The 20414-nt window shown below is 61.0% G+C and overlaps 2 protein-coding genes across 9 annotated transcripts in view; one reads left to right on the top strand and one right to left on the bottom strand.

The window, feature by feature from the left end:
- Positions 1-20414, top strand: part of ZNF469 (zinc finger protein 469) — a 224703-nt gene that overhangs the window by 22865 nt on the left and 181424 nt on the right. The gene's annotated exons all lie outside the window — the stretch shown is intronic.
- Positions 261-20405, bottom strand: LOC136793082 (uncharacterized). Of its 7 annotated transcripts, none has more exons than XM_067019739.1 (6): positions 20163-20405; positions 19938-20016; positions 19501-19627; positions 18769-19197; positions 10806-18127; positions 261-3991 (listed from the first exon to the last, which is right to left on the bottom strand). In XM_067019739.1, exon 5 carries the CDS (start codon positions 13544-13546, stop codon positions 12611-12613), a length of 936 nt encoding a protein of 311 aa, XP_066875840.1. In that variant the 5' UTR covers positions 13547-18127; positions 18769-19197; positions 19501-19627; positions 19938-20016; positions 20163-20405; the 3' UTR covers positions 261-3991; positions 10806-12610. The 7 variants fall into 7 exon arrangements, with proteins under 7 accessions (XP_066875840.1, XP_066875839.1, XP_066875838.1 ...); XM_067019738.1 differs by having other exon boundaries at positions 261-2097; positions 3683-3991; positions 18769-19627; XM_067019737.1 differs by having other exon boundaries at positions 261-2097; positions 2498-3991; positions 18769-19627.

A 20414-nucleotide genomic window follows, 5' to 3' on the forward strand; every position in this document is an offset into this window, starting at 1 on the left:
CAACTAAGCCCGTGCGCCACAACTACTGAGCCTGCGCTCTAGAGCCCTTGAGCCACAGCTCCTGAGCCCGCGCGCCTAGAGCCCGTGCTCCGCCACAAGAGAAGCCACCGCGATGAGAAGCCCGCGCACCGCAACGAGAGTAGCCCCCGCTCGCCGCAACTAGAGGAAGCCCGCGCGCAGCAACGAAGGCCCAACGCAGCCAAAAGCAAATAAATAAATAAATTGAAAAAATAAAAATGAAAACACTGAAGGGTGTTACATACACAGCAGCACTTTTTTTAAGTTTCTGGAGGTTCCGCGAACGTGGATGAGATCGGGGGGGGGGGGGAGGGCACGCCTTCAATTGTACCTTCTAAGCTGTATACCTGCCCCGTCACCTCTGACAGCAAAAACGTCTGGGTGCACTTCTCCGCATAGCACCAGGAGGATGAACGTGGCAACACTTGGATGCCGTACCCAAGCAGTAGGTGGGGTGCAGAGGTCGCGTGAGGTCAGGGAGGGATTGACTAGGAATTGACTAGGGGTGTTGGGCCACGTGGACGCGTGCGCCTGCACAGGCCTGGGACTCCTCTCTGGGGAGCACTGGGGATACTCGGCTCAGATTTATTGTGCTCCTGCTGTGTGCAGGGCCCTGGGCTGGATCCTGGGGGCGGGCGGGGAACTGCTCCCTGTACAGGTCACTGCAGACAAAGCCACAGAAATACTAAGCAACCAGGAGGGCAGCAGATTCCAGGGAACTTCTGAGAGCCTCGGGCACCATTCCCGACTCCGGCTGCTACCTGTCCTGCCTCGACTTGTCTGCCTTGTTTCCTCATCTTGATCCTTTGTGCTGCGAGATGGGCGCCCGCACGTGGGGCTTTGGGCTTCGGATCGGTGGGTGGGTCCGAACGCACGTATGCAGCTCATCTGGAGACATCAGGCCCAAACCTTCCCACTTTTCTGGGCGCCTGTCTTTTGTTTTCTTGGTCTGAAACGTTTTGATTAGTATAGACTCACAAGAGTGGGGAAGACTTTAAAGGCTAATTTCAGGCCCGACACCGACACGTTTTAGAGGAGAAAAGCGGGGCCCTCGGGCATCCGCCTGCGCAGTGGCTGAACCGGCACTGACACGCTTCCCCTCCGCGGCCCCCACACGCCCGGCGCCGTGCTGCGCGTTTCGCACACCTCACACTGCTGACTCGCAGTGGAAGAGGTGACGTGCTTGTGAGATTAACAGAGGCTCGTGTTGGCTGGAGCAAGGAGGGCGGGGAAGGGGGGAGAGGGTAGCAGAGACTGAGCTGGAGAAGTAGATCGGGATGAGGTCACACACAACCGTATGCTGCACGTCTGAGATCGGTCGTTGCGCTGAGGGCAATAGGGAGCCATTGAAGGCTCTAGGCCGGGAGTAACACAAGCAAAAGTGTGCTTTCTAAGCATCCCTGTTGGATTTGGCAGGGTTGAGACGGAGGCTGAGGTGAGGCTGGTGCAGAGCCCGGGAGAGCGACGAGGTTGCTTGAACGAGGGCAGTGTGTGTATAAACGTGTAAATGGGATTTTGCACATTGTTGCGGTCATGCTTTGCCTTCCGCGGAGTGTCCGTTTCCTGTTGCCTCTGTTACAAACTTGGAGCTTTAAACAACAGAAATGTGTCCTCTCCCAGACCTGGAGGCCGGAAGCCCCGGAATCCAGGTGTCGCAGGGCCGAGCTCCCTCCGGCGGCTCCGGGGGGTCCTTCCTGCCTTTTCTGGCTCCCGGGGGCTCCGGGCTGCATCCGTCCATCCCTGCCTCCTCTCCTCTCCCTCTGTCTCCCTCTTTTAAGGATATTTGTGACCGAACTCAAGCCATCCAGGAGCATCTCATCTCAACTCACCCCCGCAGCGTCTCTGCCATGCAGGGCGACAACCCCGGCTTGAGGGATTAGCACCTGACGTGTCTGGGCCACGGTCCAGCCCCCCACGTGGGGCCAAAGGGCTCACCTTCATTTGCTGGCTCCCTGCTAGCTGGAAGGGGTTTCCGTGGTCCCTGGCCTAGCCTGGACCTGCCCTTGGGAAGTGCTTCCAAGTTCATGACCTCTGACCCTCCGAGGAATGCAGGAGAGGGGCAGGCAGCTGCACTCCTGCCTGGAGGGAGGAAGGTCAGGCTCAGAGGGAGGGAGTGACTTGCCCCAGGTGGCCGGCCAGCCGGCACTTGCAGATGCAAAGCCTTGTGCCCTGATGAATGGCACAGGGGAAGGGCTTGCGGGCGGGGCCGCCTGGGGAGGCATCCGTCCCGGGGAAGCCAGGAGAGTTTACCACTCAGGGCCCTCTGGCTGCCAGGACAGAAACCCAGCCTAGGCGCCCCCAGCACAAGCGGACCTGCTGCCCTGAGCCCCGAGGGCATGCGTCCGGCTCGGGGCTCTGCTTCCTTCTCGGGAGGGCCGGCCCTCGTGACAGCAGGGTGGCCTCTGGAAGGGTCTGGTCACACCCCTGTGTGGCACGAGCTCCTTTCTCCAGAGCTCCCGGCCGTATCCCAGAACCTCACCTCTGGGGCCTGACTGGGGCCACCGCCCCCTGGACCCGTCCCCGAGACCCGGCGACAGTTGCTCTGATGGGCTGGGTCACGTGGCCGTTCTGGGAGCCGGGCAGCTCGGCGCAGACCACGCGACCCGAGGAGCGACGGGCGCGGCGGTGCCGTGGGGGCGGCCGAAGCGCCGTCCCGGCAGCCGGGCCCCGGAGCCTGCGGAGCCGTGGCCGTCCTGGCTGACCCGCTGACCGCGCGGAGGCCTGTGCCTCGGAGTTATCTCCACCCCGGGGGCATTTGGTCCTGAGACCCTGAGAGGCAGACCTTCGGACCACACCAGAGGACGACCTTCGCGCCTGTGCGGCGCCTGCGGCACGTGAAGCTGGGGGACACGTGCTCACCCTCCACTTAGCCGTTCCCCCCTGAGTGTGGGGCTGAAACGTGCTTGCAAACGGCCATAAACGTTTAAGGCTCCAGTGACCACATCCAACGTGCCCTGGGAGAAGAAAAGCCAGGCGCTCCATGTGACTGCAATCACACGTCTGCAGTCAGCTCGGGTTTCTCTCTGACACCGGGGACATGGTGAACTTTATGGGAAGAAGCCTCAGCTGTTTGCACGGTCATCACGGTCCGCCGTTCGAGCCTTCAGATCACGCGCAGGGAGGGAACGGAGCGTTCGCTACGTGCCAGGCACCGAGCTGAGCCTCGGACGTCTCTGCGCCCCAGTCCTCGGTGACCCTGAGAAAGAGTGCGGCCAACCCCACGCTGATGAGGACGCTGAGGCTCAGAGAGGTTCAGCAGCTGGTCCAAGGTTGCCCAGCAGCAGGTGGCAGGGCACGGTGTGCTGTGTGTTTCGGGCGTCTCTTTCTAATCGGAACATTTTCTCTCCCGTGTCCTCACGTGCTGCTGAGTTAAAACGTCATCCTTCTAGACAAGCCCCCAAATGCTGCCCCTTTCCAGCGAAGGGGACCGAGTGTAGGATTGGAGAGCCTCCGGGGTCCCTTAGGCACTGGAGAGAGTTACGTGGGCTTCGCACAGGTGCTGGGTTTAAGGAGTTCTCCTGGGTGAGCAGGGTGCCCTGAGCTCTCTCCCCAAGTCTCTGGGGAAGATGATCTCGCCCCTGTGGTGAAGCTGGGCCCCCATCCCAGCCACGGGCGAAGGCAGGAGGGGCAGGTCCTCCCTGTCCCCCCCTCATTTCCTGCCCACCTTGGGTCCCGTGCTGTGAGGCCACATCACAGAGTGGGGAAGGGAGGCAGAGGGGCCCGAAATCCTGCACGGTGGGTGCCGGGCTCTCAATTTCCCGCATGATGACCCCAGACTCAGGTCCCACAGCTGGAAGGCCAGGGCTCGGTTTCAAACTCAGGTCTTCAGATGTCCTGCGGTTGCCCCATGTTGCTTAGCCGTGGGATAAGCGTGTTGGTTTAAGGTCTGAGCTTCTGTTCTGCTGTGCCGGCTTCTCCCGTGTAATGAGCAGCCCAGACACCAGGGCTAGGGCTCCCAGCAGCTCTGCAGGCTCTGGAGGGTGGTGGAAACAAGGTTCGAGGCTGGCTTTCCGTTCACACGCCCCCCCCTCCTCCTCCGCCCACCCCGGGCCCGGGCCCAACACCCCCGTGGGGCCGACGCCCTTGCCCCCCGTGCAGGCGGGACCCCAGAGGCCCAGAAGTCCAGCCACCCAGCTGGAGCTACAGCTGCCTCTGCCCCTTGCCAGGCGGCTGCACGATCAGAGCGGCCGTGGGCCACGCGTGCGCTAAGTGGAGGCGCCCTCTGGACCCCAGCTTCCCGGCAGGGTCTCCGTGCCCTTCCGGCTGTGGCGTCGGGCCTGCCAGGTAGGCACGGCTCAGCCCTGGGTCGTTGCCGGAGGCGGGTGTGTTATCGCTGAGAGCAGACGTGCCATCGTGCTGTCCCCTCCCCTCTGTCCCTGCACCGGCCGTGAGGATGAGGGGCTGGCGCCCTCCTCACTGGGGTGGAGGTGCCCTGGCAGGCCTCCCTTGCGTTGTGAAATCAGTTCGTTTGGCATCAGCGTGGCCGCTGTTGTCCAACTCATCCTTCATCGTGTCAGGGCTCACGCCAAGAATAGCACAGTGTGTTGCTGGCACTGTCTCGCCAAGTGGGAGGGCCGCGGATGGCCAAGCGGCACGGGTCCAGGAGGCCGTCAAGGGCAGGGAGACATGAGGGGCCGTCTGCTGCTGCTGGGGGAGCATTCCGTCTGCAGTGGCCGGGGCCTGGGCGTCGGGTTACGGACACGGAGTCCCGAGAGGACCGCGTATGCTGTTGCTGGGAAGCCCGTCACTAGTGGACTAGGGGCAATGACCATGGCCCCAGCCCCGACCACCTGAGAGGTTGTTGGCTTTTGCTCTGAGTCCTACTCTCCACCTGACTGCAAGTCCCTGAGGGCTCCTGTCCTGCTTCCCCTGAGGGCTCCTGTCCTGCTTCCCCTGAGGGCTCCTGTCCTGATCCCTCTGAGGCTCCTGATGCCCTTTGGCCAGTAGAGCAGTGTTTGGGAGACTGCTTGAGGAAGAGCCTGAAGGTTACAAACAGGAAGAAAGAGAAGAGCCAGTTGTACAGACAGAGTCAGGGTCTGAACAGCCCTCCTGAAGTACTTGCTATTTTGAAAGAATATCTGTCAATATCTGTACCAGGTCCCCAGCAGGACCGGTGTCCACAAACTTCAGTCCAGCCCTGGGAACTGCCGGCACTGAGGTCTTGACGGGTGCTCCCCCATGGCTTGAGCACTTGGCCGTGGCTGGAGCCTGGGTGTTGGGGACAGGCCTAAGAAAAGGGCCTCTGGGCTGGGCGAACCTTAATGAAGGAGCCTGAAGCCTCCACCAAAGGTTCCAGCCTGCCGAAAACCCGAGGCCCAATGGATGCTGCTCGACCCTCAGGACACCTGACATCTCAGGTGCCAGGCACAGAGGTGGGCGGCCCTAGGGTTGGCCAGCATCTCCCCAGAGGCCCCAAGGCCCCAGCTGGTCCCACATGTCCTTAGTTGTTGCTGGAGCGTCATCCGGCATCTGCAGGCACCAGGCCAGCTTCTTTCCGGAAAGCACAAAGGTGGCCCAGGTTCCGGCTGGGGCCAGAGGTTCCCAGGCCATGAACAGAGCAGACTGCTTCCTGAAGTTGGGCGGGTACTGGATTTGGAGTCTGGAAATCTGGATTTGAGATCACACGCTGCCTCGACAGTGTGGCCTTGTCTCACTTCTGGCAAACGGGGTAATGATGTCACCACCCCGAGGGTTTCGGGAAGATTAATTGACAAGATGCATCCGAAGGTACTTTGAACTCTTTTAAAATATATTTATTTTTCTTCATTCGGTCACAGAAGAGAGAAAGGGCCAAGGGAGCTGAACAAACAAGAGTAGGGGAGGCAGCATTGAGGGAGAGGAAAAAGAAGGTGTGTGATGGGGCAAAAGTCAGAATTCTTCCAGCATCTCTCCTGGGAGCCAAGTGGTAAACCTCATTCGTTCATTCATTCCTCAGCCCCCAAACACCAAGACACGGCAACAGGCCCAGCTGAGAATTTTACAAGGAATAGCAATTCCTGCTCGCGTGGAACAGAGGCAGATAGGAAGTGGTCATTGTGTTTGGTGGTGGGTTACTGGTCAGTCTTGCCTCTCTCCAGGAGAGAGGACTGAATGTTAGCATCCCCCCCAATTCATTCACTGAAGCCCTAGCCACCAGCGGGGTGGTACTTGGAGCTGGGGCCTGGGGAGGTGGTCTGATGTGGTCGTAATGAGGTGACAGTGATGATATTGGTGATGATGATCATGATGGTGATGGCGATCATAGTGCTATGGTGGTGGTGGTGGTGATGGCGTTGCTGATGGTGACAGTGATGGTGACGCTGATGGTGACGGTGACGGTGCTGCTGGTGGTGACAGTGATGCTGCTGATGGTGACAGTGACGGTGCTGATGGTGGTGGTGGTGGTGATGGCGTTGCTGATGGTGACAGTGATGGTGACGCTGATGGTGACAGTGACAGTGATGCTGGTGGTGACAGTGACGCTGCTGATGGTGACAGTGACGGTGATGCTGATGGTGACAGTGACGGTGCTGATGGTGGTGGTGGTGATGATGGCGTTGCTGATGGTGACAGTGACGGTGACGCTGATGGTGACGGTGACGGTGATGCTGGTGGTGGTGGTGGTGATGGCGTTGCTGATGGTGACAGTGACGGCGATGCTGATGGTGACGGTGACGCTGCTGATGGTGGTGGTGGTGATGATGGCGTTGCTGATGGTGACAGTGACGGTGACGCTGATGGTGACAGTGACGGTGATGCTGGTGGTGGTGATGGCGTTGCTGATGGTGACAGTGACGGCGATGCTGATGGTGACGGTGACGCTGCTGATGGTGGTGGTGGTGGTGATGGTGTTGCTGATGGTGACGGTGACGGTGACGCTGATGGTGACAGTGACGGTGATGCTGGTGGTGACGGTGACGCTGCTGATGGTGACGGTGACGGTGATGCTGATGGTGACAGTGACGATGCTGATGGTGGTGGTGGTGATGATGGCGTTGCTGATGGTGACGGTGACGGTGATGCTGGTGGTGGTGGTGGTGATGGCGTTGCTGATGGTGACAGTGATGCTGCTGATGGTGACAGTGACGGTGATGCTGATGGTGACAGTGACGCTGCTGCTGGTGGTGGTGGTGGTGATGGCGTTGCTGATGGTGATGATTGTGACAGTGACGATGCTGATGCTGACAGTGACGGTGCTGCTGGTGGTGACAGTGACAGTGATGATGGGGATGGCAATGGTGACGGTGCTGATGCTGAGGGTCGGTACCTGTGGCGCATGGGCTTTGGTCCAGCCACTCTCTCAAGCTCTTGACCTTGATCACCCGGTTATTTCCCTTCGCAAATCAGCAAGCTTGGAGTTACTGATCATCCTCCTCTTCTAGACGAGAAATCGGGGACCTGGAGATGAAGACATTGGCCCAGGTCACGTGGCCCGCAGATGGCACGGAGCTGGCCGGCGCCGGAGCTCACTCTTACCCACCTCGAGGTCCCGTCAGGTCACCCCAGCCCCGGGGGGAGGGTGCGGACCTGGGACACCAGTCAGGCTTGTCCCAAGACTTGGCAGAGGTCACTTGCCCTGCACACGCCAGGCAGCGGGATGGGGAAGAAATGGTCTGTGTTAACTTGTAGCATCTGCCCGCAGGACCCTTGTGGCTCCCGGGCCTGGTGGCCTCGGGCACCAGGTGCTCGGCCGGCGTCTGGAAGCTCTCAGCTCCTGCTGGAGAGGGTGGCCTCACCACGTAGCCCCGAGATCTGCAGTTTCACGCTGTGTCCTTTCCTCCTTCCCCGCCCATTGTGATTCGCTCTGGGGCAGATTTAAGCCCTTCTTTACTTTCCAGTCCAGCGGTTTGTCAACGTTTCAGTGGACTTGCAAAGATCCACCTTTCTGGTGCCAGGACAGGCCGATGGGAAATGTCCTGTTGTTCTGTCCTTGGAAAGGGACGAGGGAGCATCGGGTTTCAGGAGTTCGAGGGAGCCAGGAGATCGTGGACGCTCACGGAAGGCTTCTTCGGGAGACCCCGCTGCTCTCCCAGGACGTAATTCTCTCTGAGCCCCAATCAGGCACCAGTTTGGCAAGGGGGCCCAGGCTCCGAGGCGTGGTGGCAGTCTCGTTGCAGACCGTCTGGTCTCAGAACACAGCTGGGCTGCGTTGCAATCACACACAGATCTCGGCAGTAAATAAGGTGTGCACGGACGTGCTCTCAGACGAATGTGCATTTCTGCGGTGCGCACGAACAAATCTCCCAGGCTTGCGACAGCTCGAGGAAGCCGGGAGGGGTAGGTGGACCGGGGCTGTCCGGGAGCCGTGGTAAGGGGTCGTTTGAAAACCCCCAGTGCAGTTCACACCGATGGTTTGGTAAGAGACCGTGGATGTGCGGGTTTCCTGGGGAAGCGAGAGGCTGGTCGGGAGTGGATGGGGAGGCTGTGACTGCTGCCCTCCCTGGCCCAGGAATGAGGTTGCAGTTCGATTCTGGAAGTCAGACCTGCTTTGGCGGGTGTCCCTGGCACATCATCGGGGCCTGGCACACAGGCAGTGACCGTCCTCGCCGTATGGGTGAGGCATGCGTAATTTCGTTTAGAGAAAGGGTGGAAATGGACAGTTGCTCTGGGACGTTGAGGTACCACAGAGGCTCAGACGAGAGCAGAGCTGTGGACATCAGGAAAGGGCCTGATGACTCTTACTGGTTTTCGTGCCCTGAGCTATCTAAGCAGAAGTCTCTTCCGGAGTGGTTTATATTCTAAGTAAACTGGTCGAGGACATCCTCTGTGGGTTTGGGAAGATGAGATGGAGCTCCGGAGAGGATGACTTGACGGGCAGATAGCCGGTCCCACGATGATTGATTTGGGCAACTGGAGCCATCCTGCCCAGAGGAGGCCACGGCGCCATCCACAGCCTCTCCCGAGGCCACGGGTCAAAATCGGCAATAGTCTCTTCTCACTTGAGGTTTGGGCTCTGACTCAGCCCCACCTGCCCGGCTGCACCTGGAACGCTGGCGCCTCTGAGGCCAGCCCTACCCTTTCGGTCTGGGGGGGAAAGTGAGGCCCAGAGAGGGCTGTGGCCCGTGCAGAGGGGCACTGACCGCGCGAAGCTGTGCTCAGCAGACGAGTGCCCTGGATCCCAGCCTGGGCTCCTCTGGACGGCACCTGGGCTCGTCGGCCGCCAGCTCAGAGGGGCCGGTCCGGGGTCAGTTGTGCTGCCTGGACCAGGTGAGGGACGATTTTGTGATTCTCGGAGGGAAGGACCGGCGCAGTTCAGCTCTCCCTGGGTCTGCCCGCGCCGCGGCCGGGGGCGCCTGGGCTCCGCCCACGGAGCCTGAACAGGAGGAGGAGGCGTTGGCGGGTCCACTGGGAACTGGCTGCACAGATGCCGCAGGGAGTGGGGAGGGCCACGTGGTGGCCACACGCCGTGGACCCCGAGGCCTGTCTCCCGCCCACTCTCTGCCTGGGTCCTCACGATGGCCCTTCGCACCCTGGTGTCCCCATTCGTCCCGGACGGCAAAGTGAGACTCAGAGAGGGCAGCCGGGCGCCCAAGGGCACACAGCAGGAAGGCGAGGCCCTGCCCCACACAGAGCTCTTCCCCAGGGGCTGCGCGGCCTCGTGAGGGTCAGCCCTGCCTGTGCCTCCAGCAGGACGTCTTGGAGGGGACATGTCGCTCTTGAACGGCCAGTTACTTCTCATCTGGGTCCTGGTCCCCAGGGGTCTCTAGAGGGGAAACATCTTGTTCGTGATTTGTCCGCGGGTTTCTGCCTTTGACAGTCCTCGGGGCCTCGTGGCTGCTGCCCCGGTGAATCAGGTCGTGATCTCCTGGCCTTGGACAGCACTACCGGGCGTCCCATCTAGGAGGCTGGCCGTTGCCTCTCTCGAGGCCTTTACGTGACCGTGCTGCGGGGAGCGGGGAGGTAGCGGCCTCGACCGGCTGTGGCCCCCGGGGGCCCTGCCTCCTGTACAGAGAGATGGGGAGCAGGCTCTGGGGCCAGTGGGACAGAAGCTGGCAGGGACGCCTCTTCCCGCGGACCACCCGCCATCGAGATGCTCCTCTTCTATTCGCAGTGCTGGGCGCACAGCCAGCGCTCAGTCACCACGTGCCGTGTGGGCCGCAAGGCGCAAACAAAGCGGGTGTCTTCCCTGAGGGTGTGGGGGCCAAAGTCTTGGGGTGACGTGGCCAGCTTTGTGTCTCAGACGGAGCCCGCTCCCAGCGTGGTACTTACCACTGCCGCGTAACAAATGACCCCGAGATGCAGCAGCTGTGCCCCGTCTCACAGTTTCCATCCAGGACTCTGATAGCAGCTGGTCAGGGTGGCTCTGGCCTCGCAGCCTCTCCGTCAAGATAGGCTTGTGCTGTGGTCACCTGAAGGCCTGCTGGGCCTGCAGGGTCCACCTCCAGGCTCACGCCCGGAGAACGCACGCTGGCCGCTGTTGGGGTCACCTGCCACATGGACGTCCCCATGGGGCTGCTTGAGCTTCCTCACAACCTGGCAGCTGACGCCCCCCCCCCACCCCCCAGAGCCATGAATCACGGGAGCGAGGTGGTGCCTGTTGTCCTCATAGGTCACACACCGTCACGTCCACAACCTCTATTCATTAGAGGCGAATCTCTAAGCCCAGCCCACACCGAAGGGAAGGGAATCAGGCTCCACCTTTCACGGGGAGGAGTGTCCGTGCATTTCACAGCGTATTTTAAAAGCACCATGCCCATTAAAGCTAGCTAAAGCGAATTTCTTCATTCATCCAAAAAATATTCAATGAGCGCCTGCTATGTCCCCTGTCCTGGGGACAGAGCAGACATAAGTGGCCGTCGGGTACTCACATGGCAGTGGGTGAACAGGCGACACATGGGTGTTTTGCAGATCGTGTGGTTTAAAGGGTGAAAGACTGCGTCAGATGCTGTTTCAGGTGGAGAAGGCAGGGGAGCCCCTGGCAGCTGACACTAGCTCAGAACCCCGAGCAGGTGCTGACGCACGCGGGTCTCTACCTCCCGTGTTTAGAGGCTCTGCTCTGGCTGCTGGTGGACGGGAGGCTGGGCTGGGGCTCAAGCGTGGAAGCGGTGAGCCCAGCCGGGGCGACGGCAGTGCCCAGACCCGCGCCGTCCAGTAGACCTTACTGCCGCGGTGGAAAGGGTCTACGTCTGCACGAATGCAGCTGCCGTCACTCACACGTGGCTTTCGATCACTTGGAGTGTGTCTCGTGCAGTCGACAAAGTGAATGTAGAATGTATTGAATTCTAATGACGTTCAACTTAAATAGCACCTGTGGTCCAGGGTGGCTGTGGTGGACAGGGCAGGTCCACAGCGGCCTGGGCGCAGGTGGCAGCGTGGGAGGGGCTGAGAAGCGTCCAGAGCCCGTGTATATGCTGAGGGCGGGGCTGACAGGTGTTTTCTGGACGGGCGATGTGAGAGCAGGATAGGTTTGCTCGTTGCCCAGGGCTCCGGACTGTGAAACCCGGGGTTTGAATTCCGGCTTTGTGAACGAGTGGTTCTGTGGGCTGGGACCAGTCCCCAACCCGCGCCAAGTCTCCGTCTCCTAAGAGTAGGGGTCGTTGCTGTGCTGGCTTCTCAGGGGTGCCGTGAAGCACAGACGTGATGGTGACAAGTCCGCATGGCTCAGATCCTGTACCTGTTAACTCGGGGCGAGCCAGAGCCGGCTGGGGAGCGAGACCCTCTCTTTATCTCGCTCGTTCTACTTACAGGAACACTGCTGTCTCCTTGGCGACCGGTGTCAGCCCAGGTTCCACAGGGGCCCCGCTGGGTGCCTTTGGGGCGCACCAGGTTCTGTGCTGTGGCCTGATGGCCCAGGCCTGGCCCTCCCTCTCCCCGAAAAATGCCTCCCCCTGGGCTTCCCAGTCTGGCTTCGCAGGGACGGTCCAGGCTGCACGAGGAACCCTGGCCGGCTCCTCGGCAGTGGCCGCACACGACGTTCTAAGGGCTGCCTGTCAGTGGCTGTGCAACTGCCAGGCACGTAGACGGGTCCCAGGTGCGCGCGCTTGTGGATTCAAGGCCACGGCACGGCAGCCCTGGGGCCCCAGGCTCCCTGGTCTGGGAGCCTTGCAGGGCACCTGCCCGGCCTGCCTGGGCAGCTCTGCACCTGTGAGCTTGTCCCCAGCGGCCTCCCGTGGGTCCCCGCATCCGACAGCCCCGCGACGAAAGGCCCATGTGACAGTGGACGACGGAGCTTCCAGAAAAGATGAGACCTTTTCATTATGAAACAGGTGTTTTCAGAGGAGAAATCCAGCCAATGCCGGGCAAGCATCTGACAGATGAGAGCAGCGGTCATGGCCGGAAGGTGCCCAGCCCCTGGGTGCCCTCGTCTTCTGTGGTAGGAGGGGCCCGGGAAGAATCCCGCCCCGAGCCTCCCGCCTCCGCCTGCCTCCGAGGCCAGCGTCTCCAGCCTGAGGTGCCGGCTGCCGGGGAGGAAAGGCGTGGCTGCTCTCCCTGGACATTCTTTGGTGAGCGGCCCGTGACCACCCAGATTTCACAGCAAAATAGGGTCTGATGTCGGGGCTCCTGCTTCCCCCAAGCGACCCTCGGGTTGGGGTGTCTGGGAAGGGACGATGGCCTCCAGCTCGGCGCCGACGGGAGGGCAGAGCACGGCTTCAGGGCCTTAGAAACCCTCCGATCACCCCGTCCTTCCTGCGTTGCTTCGCTGGCCCTGGGAAGCTGCCTCAGCCCGGAACAGCGAGGAGCTGCGCGGCCCTGGGGGCCGTGGGGGTGGGGAGCCCGTGAGCCGGTCCACGGGCGTGTCCGTGGTCGGCCGGGGTGAGCCCTCGGAGTCCTCGTCTTTCTTGGGTGGAAAAGTCAAAAGGGAGACAGCAGAGGGGCGCGGGGGGCCGCGAGGGGCCAAGCTGAAGCGCCGGGCGGTTCCCAGTCCCGTAGCCCTGAGGCTGGGCTGGGTCCCAGACAGCGCGCACACACGCTCACCACGCCCGCCTCCGCCCCCTGCCGTTCTCCGGGTCCCATCCGCCGGCAGCGGGGCTGTCAGCAAGCCAGGGGAGGTGTTCCCGCCCATGGGGGGAGGTGACAGGTGGATGAAAGGGACACGTGCACGAAGTGAGGGGTCGGTGATGGGGCGGGCATGCAGCGCCGGCACCACCGAGCCCTGGCAGGCGTTCCTGGAGAAGCTGGAATCCGGGAGCAGGCTCAGCAGGGGCATGCCTGGTTCTCCAAGGTGCCCCAGGAAGAGGGCCGACTCTGTGCCCAGGCACTGCCTCTGGGGATCGGACAGAAGCCTTCCCCGGAGCCTGGGAGACCGAGAAACCGTCGCTCCCACATTCAGAGGGTGGCTCCCCGCCCTCTGTCGCCGCAGCCGAAGGCCCACCAGGAAGCGCGCATCCTCTGTCGCCCCCGGTCTCTCCGCCCCCGCAGCCGAGCTAAGCAGGAGGACCGACCCTCTCGCCGTCGCTGGGCCCGTGGTCTGCGGCACAAGGAGGCGTTTCAGAACGGCCGGCCGGGCCTCTGCTTGTCGACGGCGTGGCCGTGGGCTGGACGGCGCGGCGCAGCCGGGGAAGGGCAGCCGGTTTCCTCTGCGCGGTCTTGGCCTCACCGTTAAAGCCATGGCGTGGGATGAGACTTTGGAGAAAAATCCTAACAAACAAGACGTGTCTCCGGTTTTCCGGGAGCCTTGACGCCTAGTCTCTGGGCGTGAAGAGCCGTCGGCTGGTCGGGTTCTCCCACAGGCGCCCTCCGCCCGCGCTCAGGCCCACGCCCCAGATGCCGTCCTCTGCAGCTGCGCCAGAGAAAGGAGGGGGGCCGGTGGCTCTGGCCTGGGGGACAGAGTGAGCCCCTTGTGTGTGCGATGAGGTGGCCGGTCCACCCGAGCACACCGCCGCCGGGCAGGGGCCTGGGCGGTTCCGCGTCCCTGCTGTGTCCACAGACGCCCCCGGGCGCCAGCGCGGTCGTGGTCCCCGCCGGGCAGCGCGCTTCTCCCTGGCCCTGTGAGCCGGCAGCCTGCTCTGTGCCCCAGCTCACCCGTCTGGACCAGGCAGCAGCTCTTTTCTGTAAAAGGGCCAAATGGTAAATACGTTTTTGTCACTTACTCTTGCTTTGCAGCTTCTTTCTTTAAAAATGCAGGGTTGGAGACCAGTCAGTTCACAAGTCAGACTTGGCCGCGGGCCACAGTTGGCAACCCCTGGGGTGGACAGCGTGGTGAAAACAGCGCCTGTCTCGGAGGGACCCCAGAGGCCCCGAGCAGCGCGACGCCTGGCGGGCACGGCGGGCGTGGCTACCCCGGTCGCTTGCATTGGCCCCATGTTTTACCAGTCGGGGAACTGAGGCTTGGAAAGGCTAAGAATTTCCCAGAAGTGCCGTGGCTGCTGGTGGGCAGGGCTCTGCCTGAGCCCCAAGCTGCTAGCTCCGTGCTCTTGGCCAACAGACCCTGCTGGCCTCACCCCGCTGGCCTCTCTCCTCCCTGCCTTCTCTGCTATCTCCCCCTCCCTTCTCCCCAGACTCCCCAAACCAGCAGCCCCTCCAGTGCCCCTCCAGGGAGATTTGCATCTCAGAGACCCCAGAGCGCGGCGCCTAACCCAGGGAAAGGCAGCCTCAGGGAGCTCCTAGCAGGGCTCAGGGGCCCGGGACCCAGTGACCCACAGTGTGCATTGGCTGCTGTCTCATTCCGTGTGAGGTGAGGGTGGCATCACATCCCATAAGCCCACATGGCGAGGCCACGTAGAAGGGACCGAGCTTCGCTGCCCCTCAGGGGGTGCCTGCAGCCCCAGCCTGGAGGCTGGGCTCCAGCCGTCCGGGCACGCGTAGGTGTGGAGGCCCCGGTGAGCCCTGCTCGGCGTCCCCGAGGTTCCAGAGGTCGGGTGGTCGGGTCAGCTGTACCCGGCGAGCTGGGGCCAGGTGCCCTGTGTACCTGCCTCAGGTGACATCTCATCCTTCACCTGGTGCCCTCGTCCCCGACGGAGCCACCCAGTAGGACGCGTTTGCTCTAGCCCTGAAGGATCCAGGTTCATCTCCTCTTAGAACCTGAGGCACAGAACGGGTTTACGGTTCTGGGGAGGAACTTGGGGGGACACGGCCGAGCTTGCAACTCCACGGCAGCCCCGAGGGGCGTGTGTCGTTTCTCATCCTCCCGCCTGCTTAGATGTCCTCAGGCCCCACCCTGTCCCCGAGGGAGTTTCCCTGGGCCAGCACCCGGGGCACGGAGGTGACGGGGACAGGGGTGTGCGATGACGGCCCCAGGAGGGGTCTCTGCCCGTGTGGCACTTGGCGTGCGGCACGTGTCCTGCACTGTACGGGGCCTCGCTGAGCAGCGCTGCAGCCTCGCACAGCTGGGTAAAGCGCCCCGTCACAAGGGCAGCCTGAGTGATACTTTGGGAGCAAGAGGAAGGTTCCGGTCAGCCACCAGGGAGTCGGAGCCGAGAGGGAGGCGGAGGAGGGGCAGGGTGCGTCCACAGGGGCCGCGACCTGGCCCGGACGCCCGAGAGCCTCAGCTGGGGGCTACCATCTCTGTCCGTGCCCTGGAGCCTCTGCCATCAGCCCGCTGCCCGGGGGCACTGGGTGTGCCCGGGTCTCCCCCACACTGTGTCTTCTCTCCTCGTGGGAGCTCAACTGAGCAGGGCCTCGTGCTAGTGTCCTGGGGCCACCATGACAAATGACCATATGCACCAGGGGCTTCAAACGACAGAAGTCCATCCTCTCACAGTCCTGGAGCCGGAAGTCCAAAGTCAAGACGTCAGCGGGCCGAGTGTCCTCGGGAGGCTCAGCGGAGGGTCCCTCCTGCCTCTTCTGGCTCCTGGGGGCTCCAGCGTCCTTGGCCTGTGGCCGCCTCCCTCCAGACTCTGCCCCTGTCCTCCCGTGGCCTCCTTCTCTGTGTCTCTGCGCGTCCCAGTCTCCCTCTTCTAATGAGAACACCAGTCGTTGGTTTACAGCCCACCTGACGACCTCGTCTTGACTTCATCACGTCCGCAAAGATCCTGTTTCCAAATAAGGTCACGTTCACAGGTGCTGGGGGTTAGGACTTGGGCATGTATTTGGTGGGGGGGAGACATAATTCAAGCCATAACAAGTATGAATTTTTAAGTAAGAAGAAATTTTTAGGAAGCGTGTCCTGGCCCCTCAGAGCGGCTAGAGGCGACCAGAGCATCGGCCCCGAGGCTCCTGGGAACCAGAGCAAAGCAGAATTGTGTGGGCCTGCGTGCGGCCCCCCTGCTTCTCTTCAGACGCTCACATCAGGCCCTCCTGCCCTTCAGCGCAGAAAACTGTCCAGAGCGAGGCGGGCGGACAGGAGGGACGAGAGGTCCTGCTTCAAGCTTCCGCAGGCTTTTCTCCAACAGACGAGAGGCTTCACCGGCCAGAGCTCAGGGTCACCTTTGTAAGAGGGAACCAGGCACAAGGTGCAGACAGAGCGGGGCGGCTGGTCCGTCGCGGGGTGCTTAGGCATCTCTGCTGTGGTCCCCGCTCCATTGGACTTGGCTGCTGGAAGCTGCTGGCCACGGGGTGGGGACCGCCATGTGCTTTTCAGAAGTCTGCAGCTTCTCACCGTCACCGCACAGGCCTGGAGCAGCCCGCCATGGGCAGTGGAGCAGTCGCTCTGAAGTGAAGGAGTTCCACTTTGGGTGCTGGCACCGGCCTCCCAGCGTCCAGGAAGCCGGTGGGCGGTGGGCTGCCGGCGTCCAGCAGAAACCGGAGTGGGGCCAGCTCTTGGTTTCTAATGCGGGAAGTGGGGAGCACCCTCGCAGGGGTTGCTGAGGGCACAGCCTTGCCCTGTCCTGCTGGAGGTCAGGGCAGGCAGCCTCACCCAAAGCCTGCAACCTCCCCAGCACCCCGATTTCACCCCTGACGCCCTCGAAGCTCTTGGCCGCGGGGATCTGAGGGAGCTCGTTACTTTAAGAAAATAAACGGTGAACGAGGAAAATCATATCCGAATACATAACCTCAAACCGCAGTGGAAAGTGTTCCCGAAACAAAGTCAGCGTCTCCTGGCCCCTGATTACTTCCCTGTGTCCTCGGGGAGATCTGAGGGCCCCCCCCGGGCGGGGGGAGCCGGAAAAGGTTTCCTGGGGCATCTCTGTGCCTGGAAATCTGTTGCCAAGCAGAGTCCCCCATTTGGGCTGTTTCGCAAGAGCCGTTTTTCAGGGTTCTAATCCCCTGGTCGGCAGCCATTAACAGTCCACCACCCACGCCACGGCCTTTCCCTTCACGTCAGTTTAACGCGCTGAGCGCCGGCGTGGCGATGCCGAAGGTGGGGTCAGGGGCCTTGGGGTCATGCTGGAATTCCCCAGAAAAGTTTGCACAGGGAGAGAAGACAGCCGGAGCCGGCCTCGCACGTAACAGGCGACGGGGACGGGGTCGGGGACTCCCATCCCAGCGCCTGCCGTGGCCGGGGCGGGGCCACAGGGATGCACTGCCCCTCCTTCTGTGGGAAGAGGAAGCTGGGTCTCCCGAGCCGTCGTCGAGGGGAAGAGTCGTGTCTCTCGGGGCGCGCACAGGCCAGATAAATGATGGGTTTCACACAGATCTGGAAAGCGGGCCTGAAAACCAAGGAAAGTCCGCAGCAGAGCCAAGCCTCAGGAATGTTCCAAGGAGGAATGATGGGGCTGGGGCCGTGGAGGGTCCTGGGCGGGCAGGGGGGGCACCGGGGTGGCCGAGGGGTGCCAGTGCCCGTAGCCCACACGTGGGGGGCGGGGTGAGGGCACTGCCTGGCCCTGGGTGCAGGCATCTGTAAGGACCCTGCTGCCCCAGGAAGGGGTGCAGGCACGGTCCTGGGCAGATGTGCCACCCGGGAAAGCAGGACAGGATGCAGGTCTGGGCGCCTCCCCTGGAAGTTTTCGTTCATTTTCACCCCCAAATACTTCGGGCGAGTTTCCTCAGCCCCAGGACAGCCCCTTCCATGACCGCAGCTCAACTTTTGAGATTGCAAAACTCACATCTAATCCACAGACCTTGTTCACATCCTGCCTATTTTCCCATTAAGGCCCTTTATACCAAAAAAGCAAAAAGGAAAAGTTACTCCTGGCCCAGGAACCGACCCGGGGCCAGTGTTACACGCGTTGCCCGGCTCTTTGTCCTCCTTCAGCCTCGGTGTGTTCTCGTCTCCACACAGGGACGCGGGGGCTCTGCGGGGGTTGCTGACAGGTGGGATGCCCCTCGCTGGCGTGCCTGGTGCCTCTGGAGCTGAGATTCCGCTGCAAGTCTGCGGCGGGAATGACAGCAAGTGAGGCAGGTGGCGCCCCTCGGTGTGTCCCGACCCCCAGCCTGAGGCACTGGATGCCCGGGGGCCCCTTGCTGTCATGGTAACTGACAGCCTGCTGAACGGGGGCCCCCAGGTTTCTCCACTGCGAGGCGGCAGTCGTATGAGGTTTCTGCAGCTGCTGTAACAAAGCGCCACAGACAAGGAGTCTCAAAAGAATAGAAATCTACTCCCTCCAAGTCCTGGAGGCCAGAGTCAGAAATCCAGGTCAGGGTCCCTCCTGCCCCTTCTAGCTCCTGGGGGTCCAGGTGTTCCTGGGCTCACATCCGTGTCACCACAGGCTGTGCCTCCTTCTTTTTTTTTTTTTTTTTTTTTTTTTTTTTTTTTTTTTGCGGTACGCGGGCCTCTCGTTGCTGCGGCCTCTCCCACCGCGGAGCACAGGCTCCGGACGCGCAGGCTCAGCGGCCACGGCTCACGGGCCCAGCCGCTCCGCGGCACGTGGGATCTTCCCGGACCGGGGCACGAACCCGCGTCCCCTGCATCGGCAGGCGGACTCTCAACCACTGCGCCACCAGGGAAGCCCTGTGCCTCCTTCTTAAAATGATACAAACGATTGTAGTCGGGGCCCAGGAAATTCTCCTTACCTCTAGATCACTCACTCACATCTGCAAAGACCCTTTCTCTGTGTCGGATGCACTCCCAGGTGAGGGCGTTAGGGCCCTATGTGTCTTTGGGAGCCAGTCTTTAGCCTGCCTGTCCATAGTGATGGATAACTCTCGGTGAGATGCTTTGGGAACGTACAAATGTCCTGAACTTCCTAAACTGTGATTTTCCAATTCTGTCATTTCTTTGACATGCACTAGTGGGGTTTCTGCCATGGGAGGAGATCTTCTTTCCTCCCACTTATGTTTTCATCTGTATACTTCCATCAGTATGGATTCAGAGGTTTTTATATCTTTGTGGGTGATAATCCATTACTGATACAGTTTGACGCCCAAATTGTTGCAGATTTGGCCGGTGGGACTCTGTCCCTTTGACATGTTCCCGTCATTCTTCAAACACTCCCTTATTTTCTGGCAAAAACAAAGACATTCCCAGCTCATCTTGGGCGTCCTCTGTCGCAGCCCTTCAAGCTGGCATTTTTCCCAAGAAGCCTCCCTTAGGTGGCGAGTGGTCTATCTGGAAACCAGGATCTGGTGCTGGGCGTGGTTGATGCCACTGTGCCTCTGCCTCTAAGGCTTCTCGGTGGCTGCACGGAGGCAAGGAGAGAAGGGAGGAGGACAGGGAGGAGGGAGGAGGAGGGAGGGGGCAGGACACGCCCGCATGCGCATTCCCCCGTAGTGTTCGCACACACGTCACGCGTTTCCCGCCGGCACCTCCACCTGCATCCTGAACCGCCGGCGCACTCTTGCCGCCGCCCTTTTCCACGCCCACCGCTCCCTCCTCCGAGAGCAAGGAACCTGGCTTCCACTGGCCTCCACGTATTTGCTTCTGTGCTCAGTCCTAGAATACGCAGAACATACTTTCAGAATTGCTAACACACACCACTGTGAAAAACAAACCTATGAACCAGACTTTAATATTGCTTACATTTCTTTTTGTCTTTAAGCACAAGGCTGTTCAAAAATTACGTGGCTGAGTTTTCCCTGCCCGAACATTACTCATGTGAAACACGGTTTGGTTCTTTTGTTTCTATCTAGAATCTGTTGAGAGTTACCACTCCATCCTTTTTTTTTTTTTTTTTTTTTGCATATGTAAAATATTAACATGGGTTCCACAAAACTCTACACACAAGCACATTCAGAGAATTTACCAAGGATGACCCCGCACTGACACGCCGCCATCGCCCCGGTCCGAAGTCTCGCGAGGACTCACTCTCGGGGCTGAACATTCTGTGGGTGCGGACAGATGTGTAGTGACGTGTAGGCACCTTCGTCGTCTCCTGCAGAGTAGTTTAATTCCTGCCCTCCACCTGTCCGCCCCTCCCTCCCCCCAAGCCCTGGCCCCCACCGACCTTTCCACTGTCTTCATAGTTTACCTTTTCTGGAATGTCACAGACTTGGACTCATGCAGTCTGTAGCCTTTGCAGATTGGCTTCTGTCACTTAGTCGTGTGCGTTTAAGGTTCCTCCGCGTCTCTTCACGGCTCAACGGATCATTTCTTTTAAACGCCGAGTAATAGTCCGCTGCCCGGAAGTGTCGCAGCTTATTCACCCCTTCACCCACAGAAGGACGTCTTGGTCGCTTCCAAGGTTCAGCAGTTATGAGTCAAGCTGCTGTAAACGTCCCTG

Source organism: Kogia breviceps, chromosome 18, assembly GCF_026419965.1.
Source record: "Kogia breviceps isolate mKogBre1 chromosome 18, mKogBre1 haplotype 1, whole genome shotgun sequence".
NCBI lineage: Eukaryota > Metazoa > Chordata > Mammalia > Artiodactyla > Physeteridae > Kogia > Kogia breviceps.

What these genes read in the sequence shown, in the direction of transcription:
- LOC136793082 (XM_067019740.1), bottom strand. Translation starts at nt 13,546, where the DNA reads ATGGCTTTAACGGTGAGGCCAAGACCGCGCAGAGGAAACCGGCTGCCC.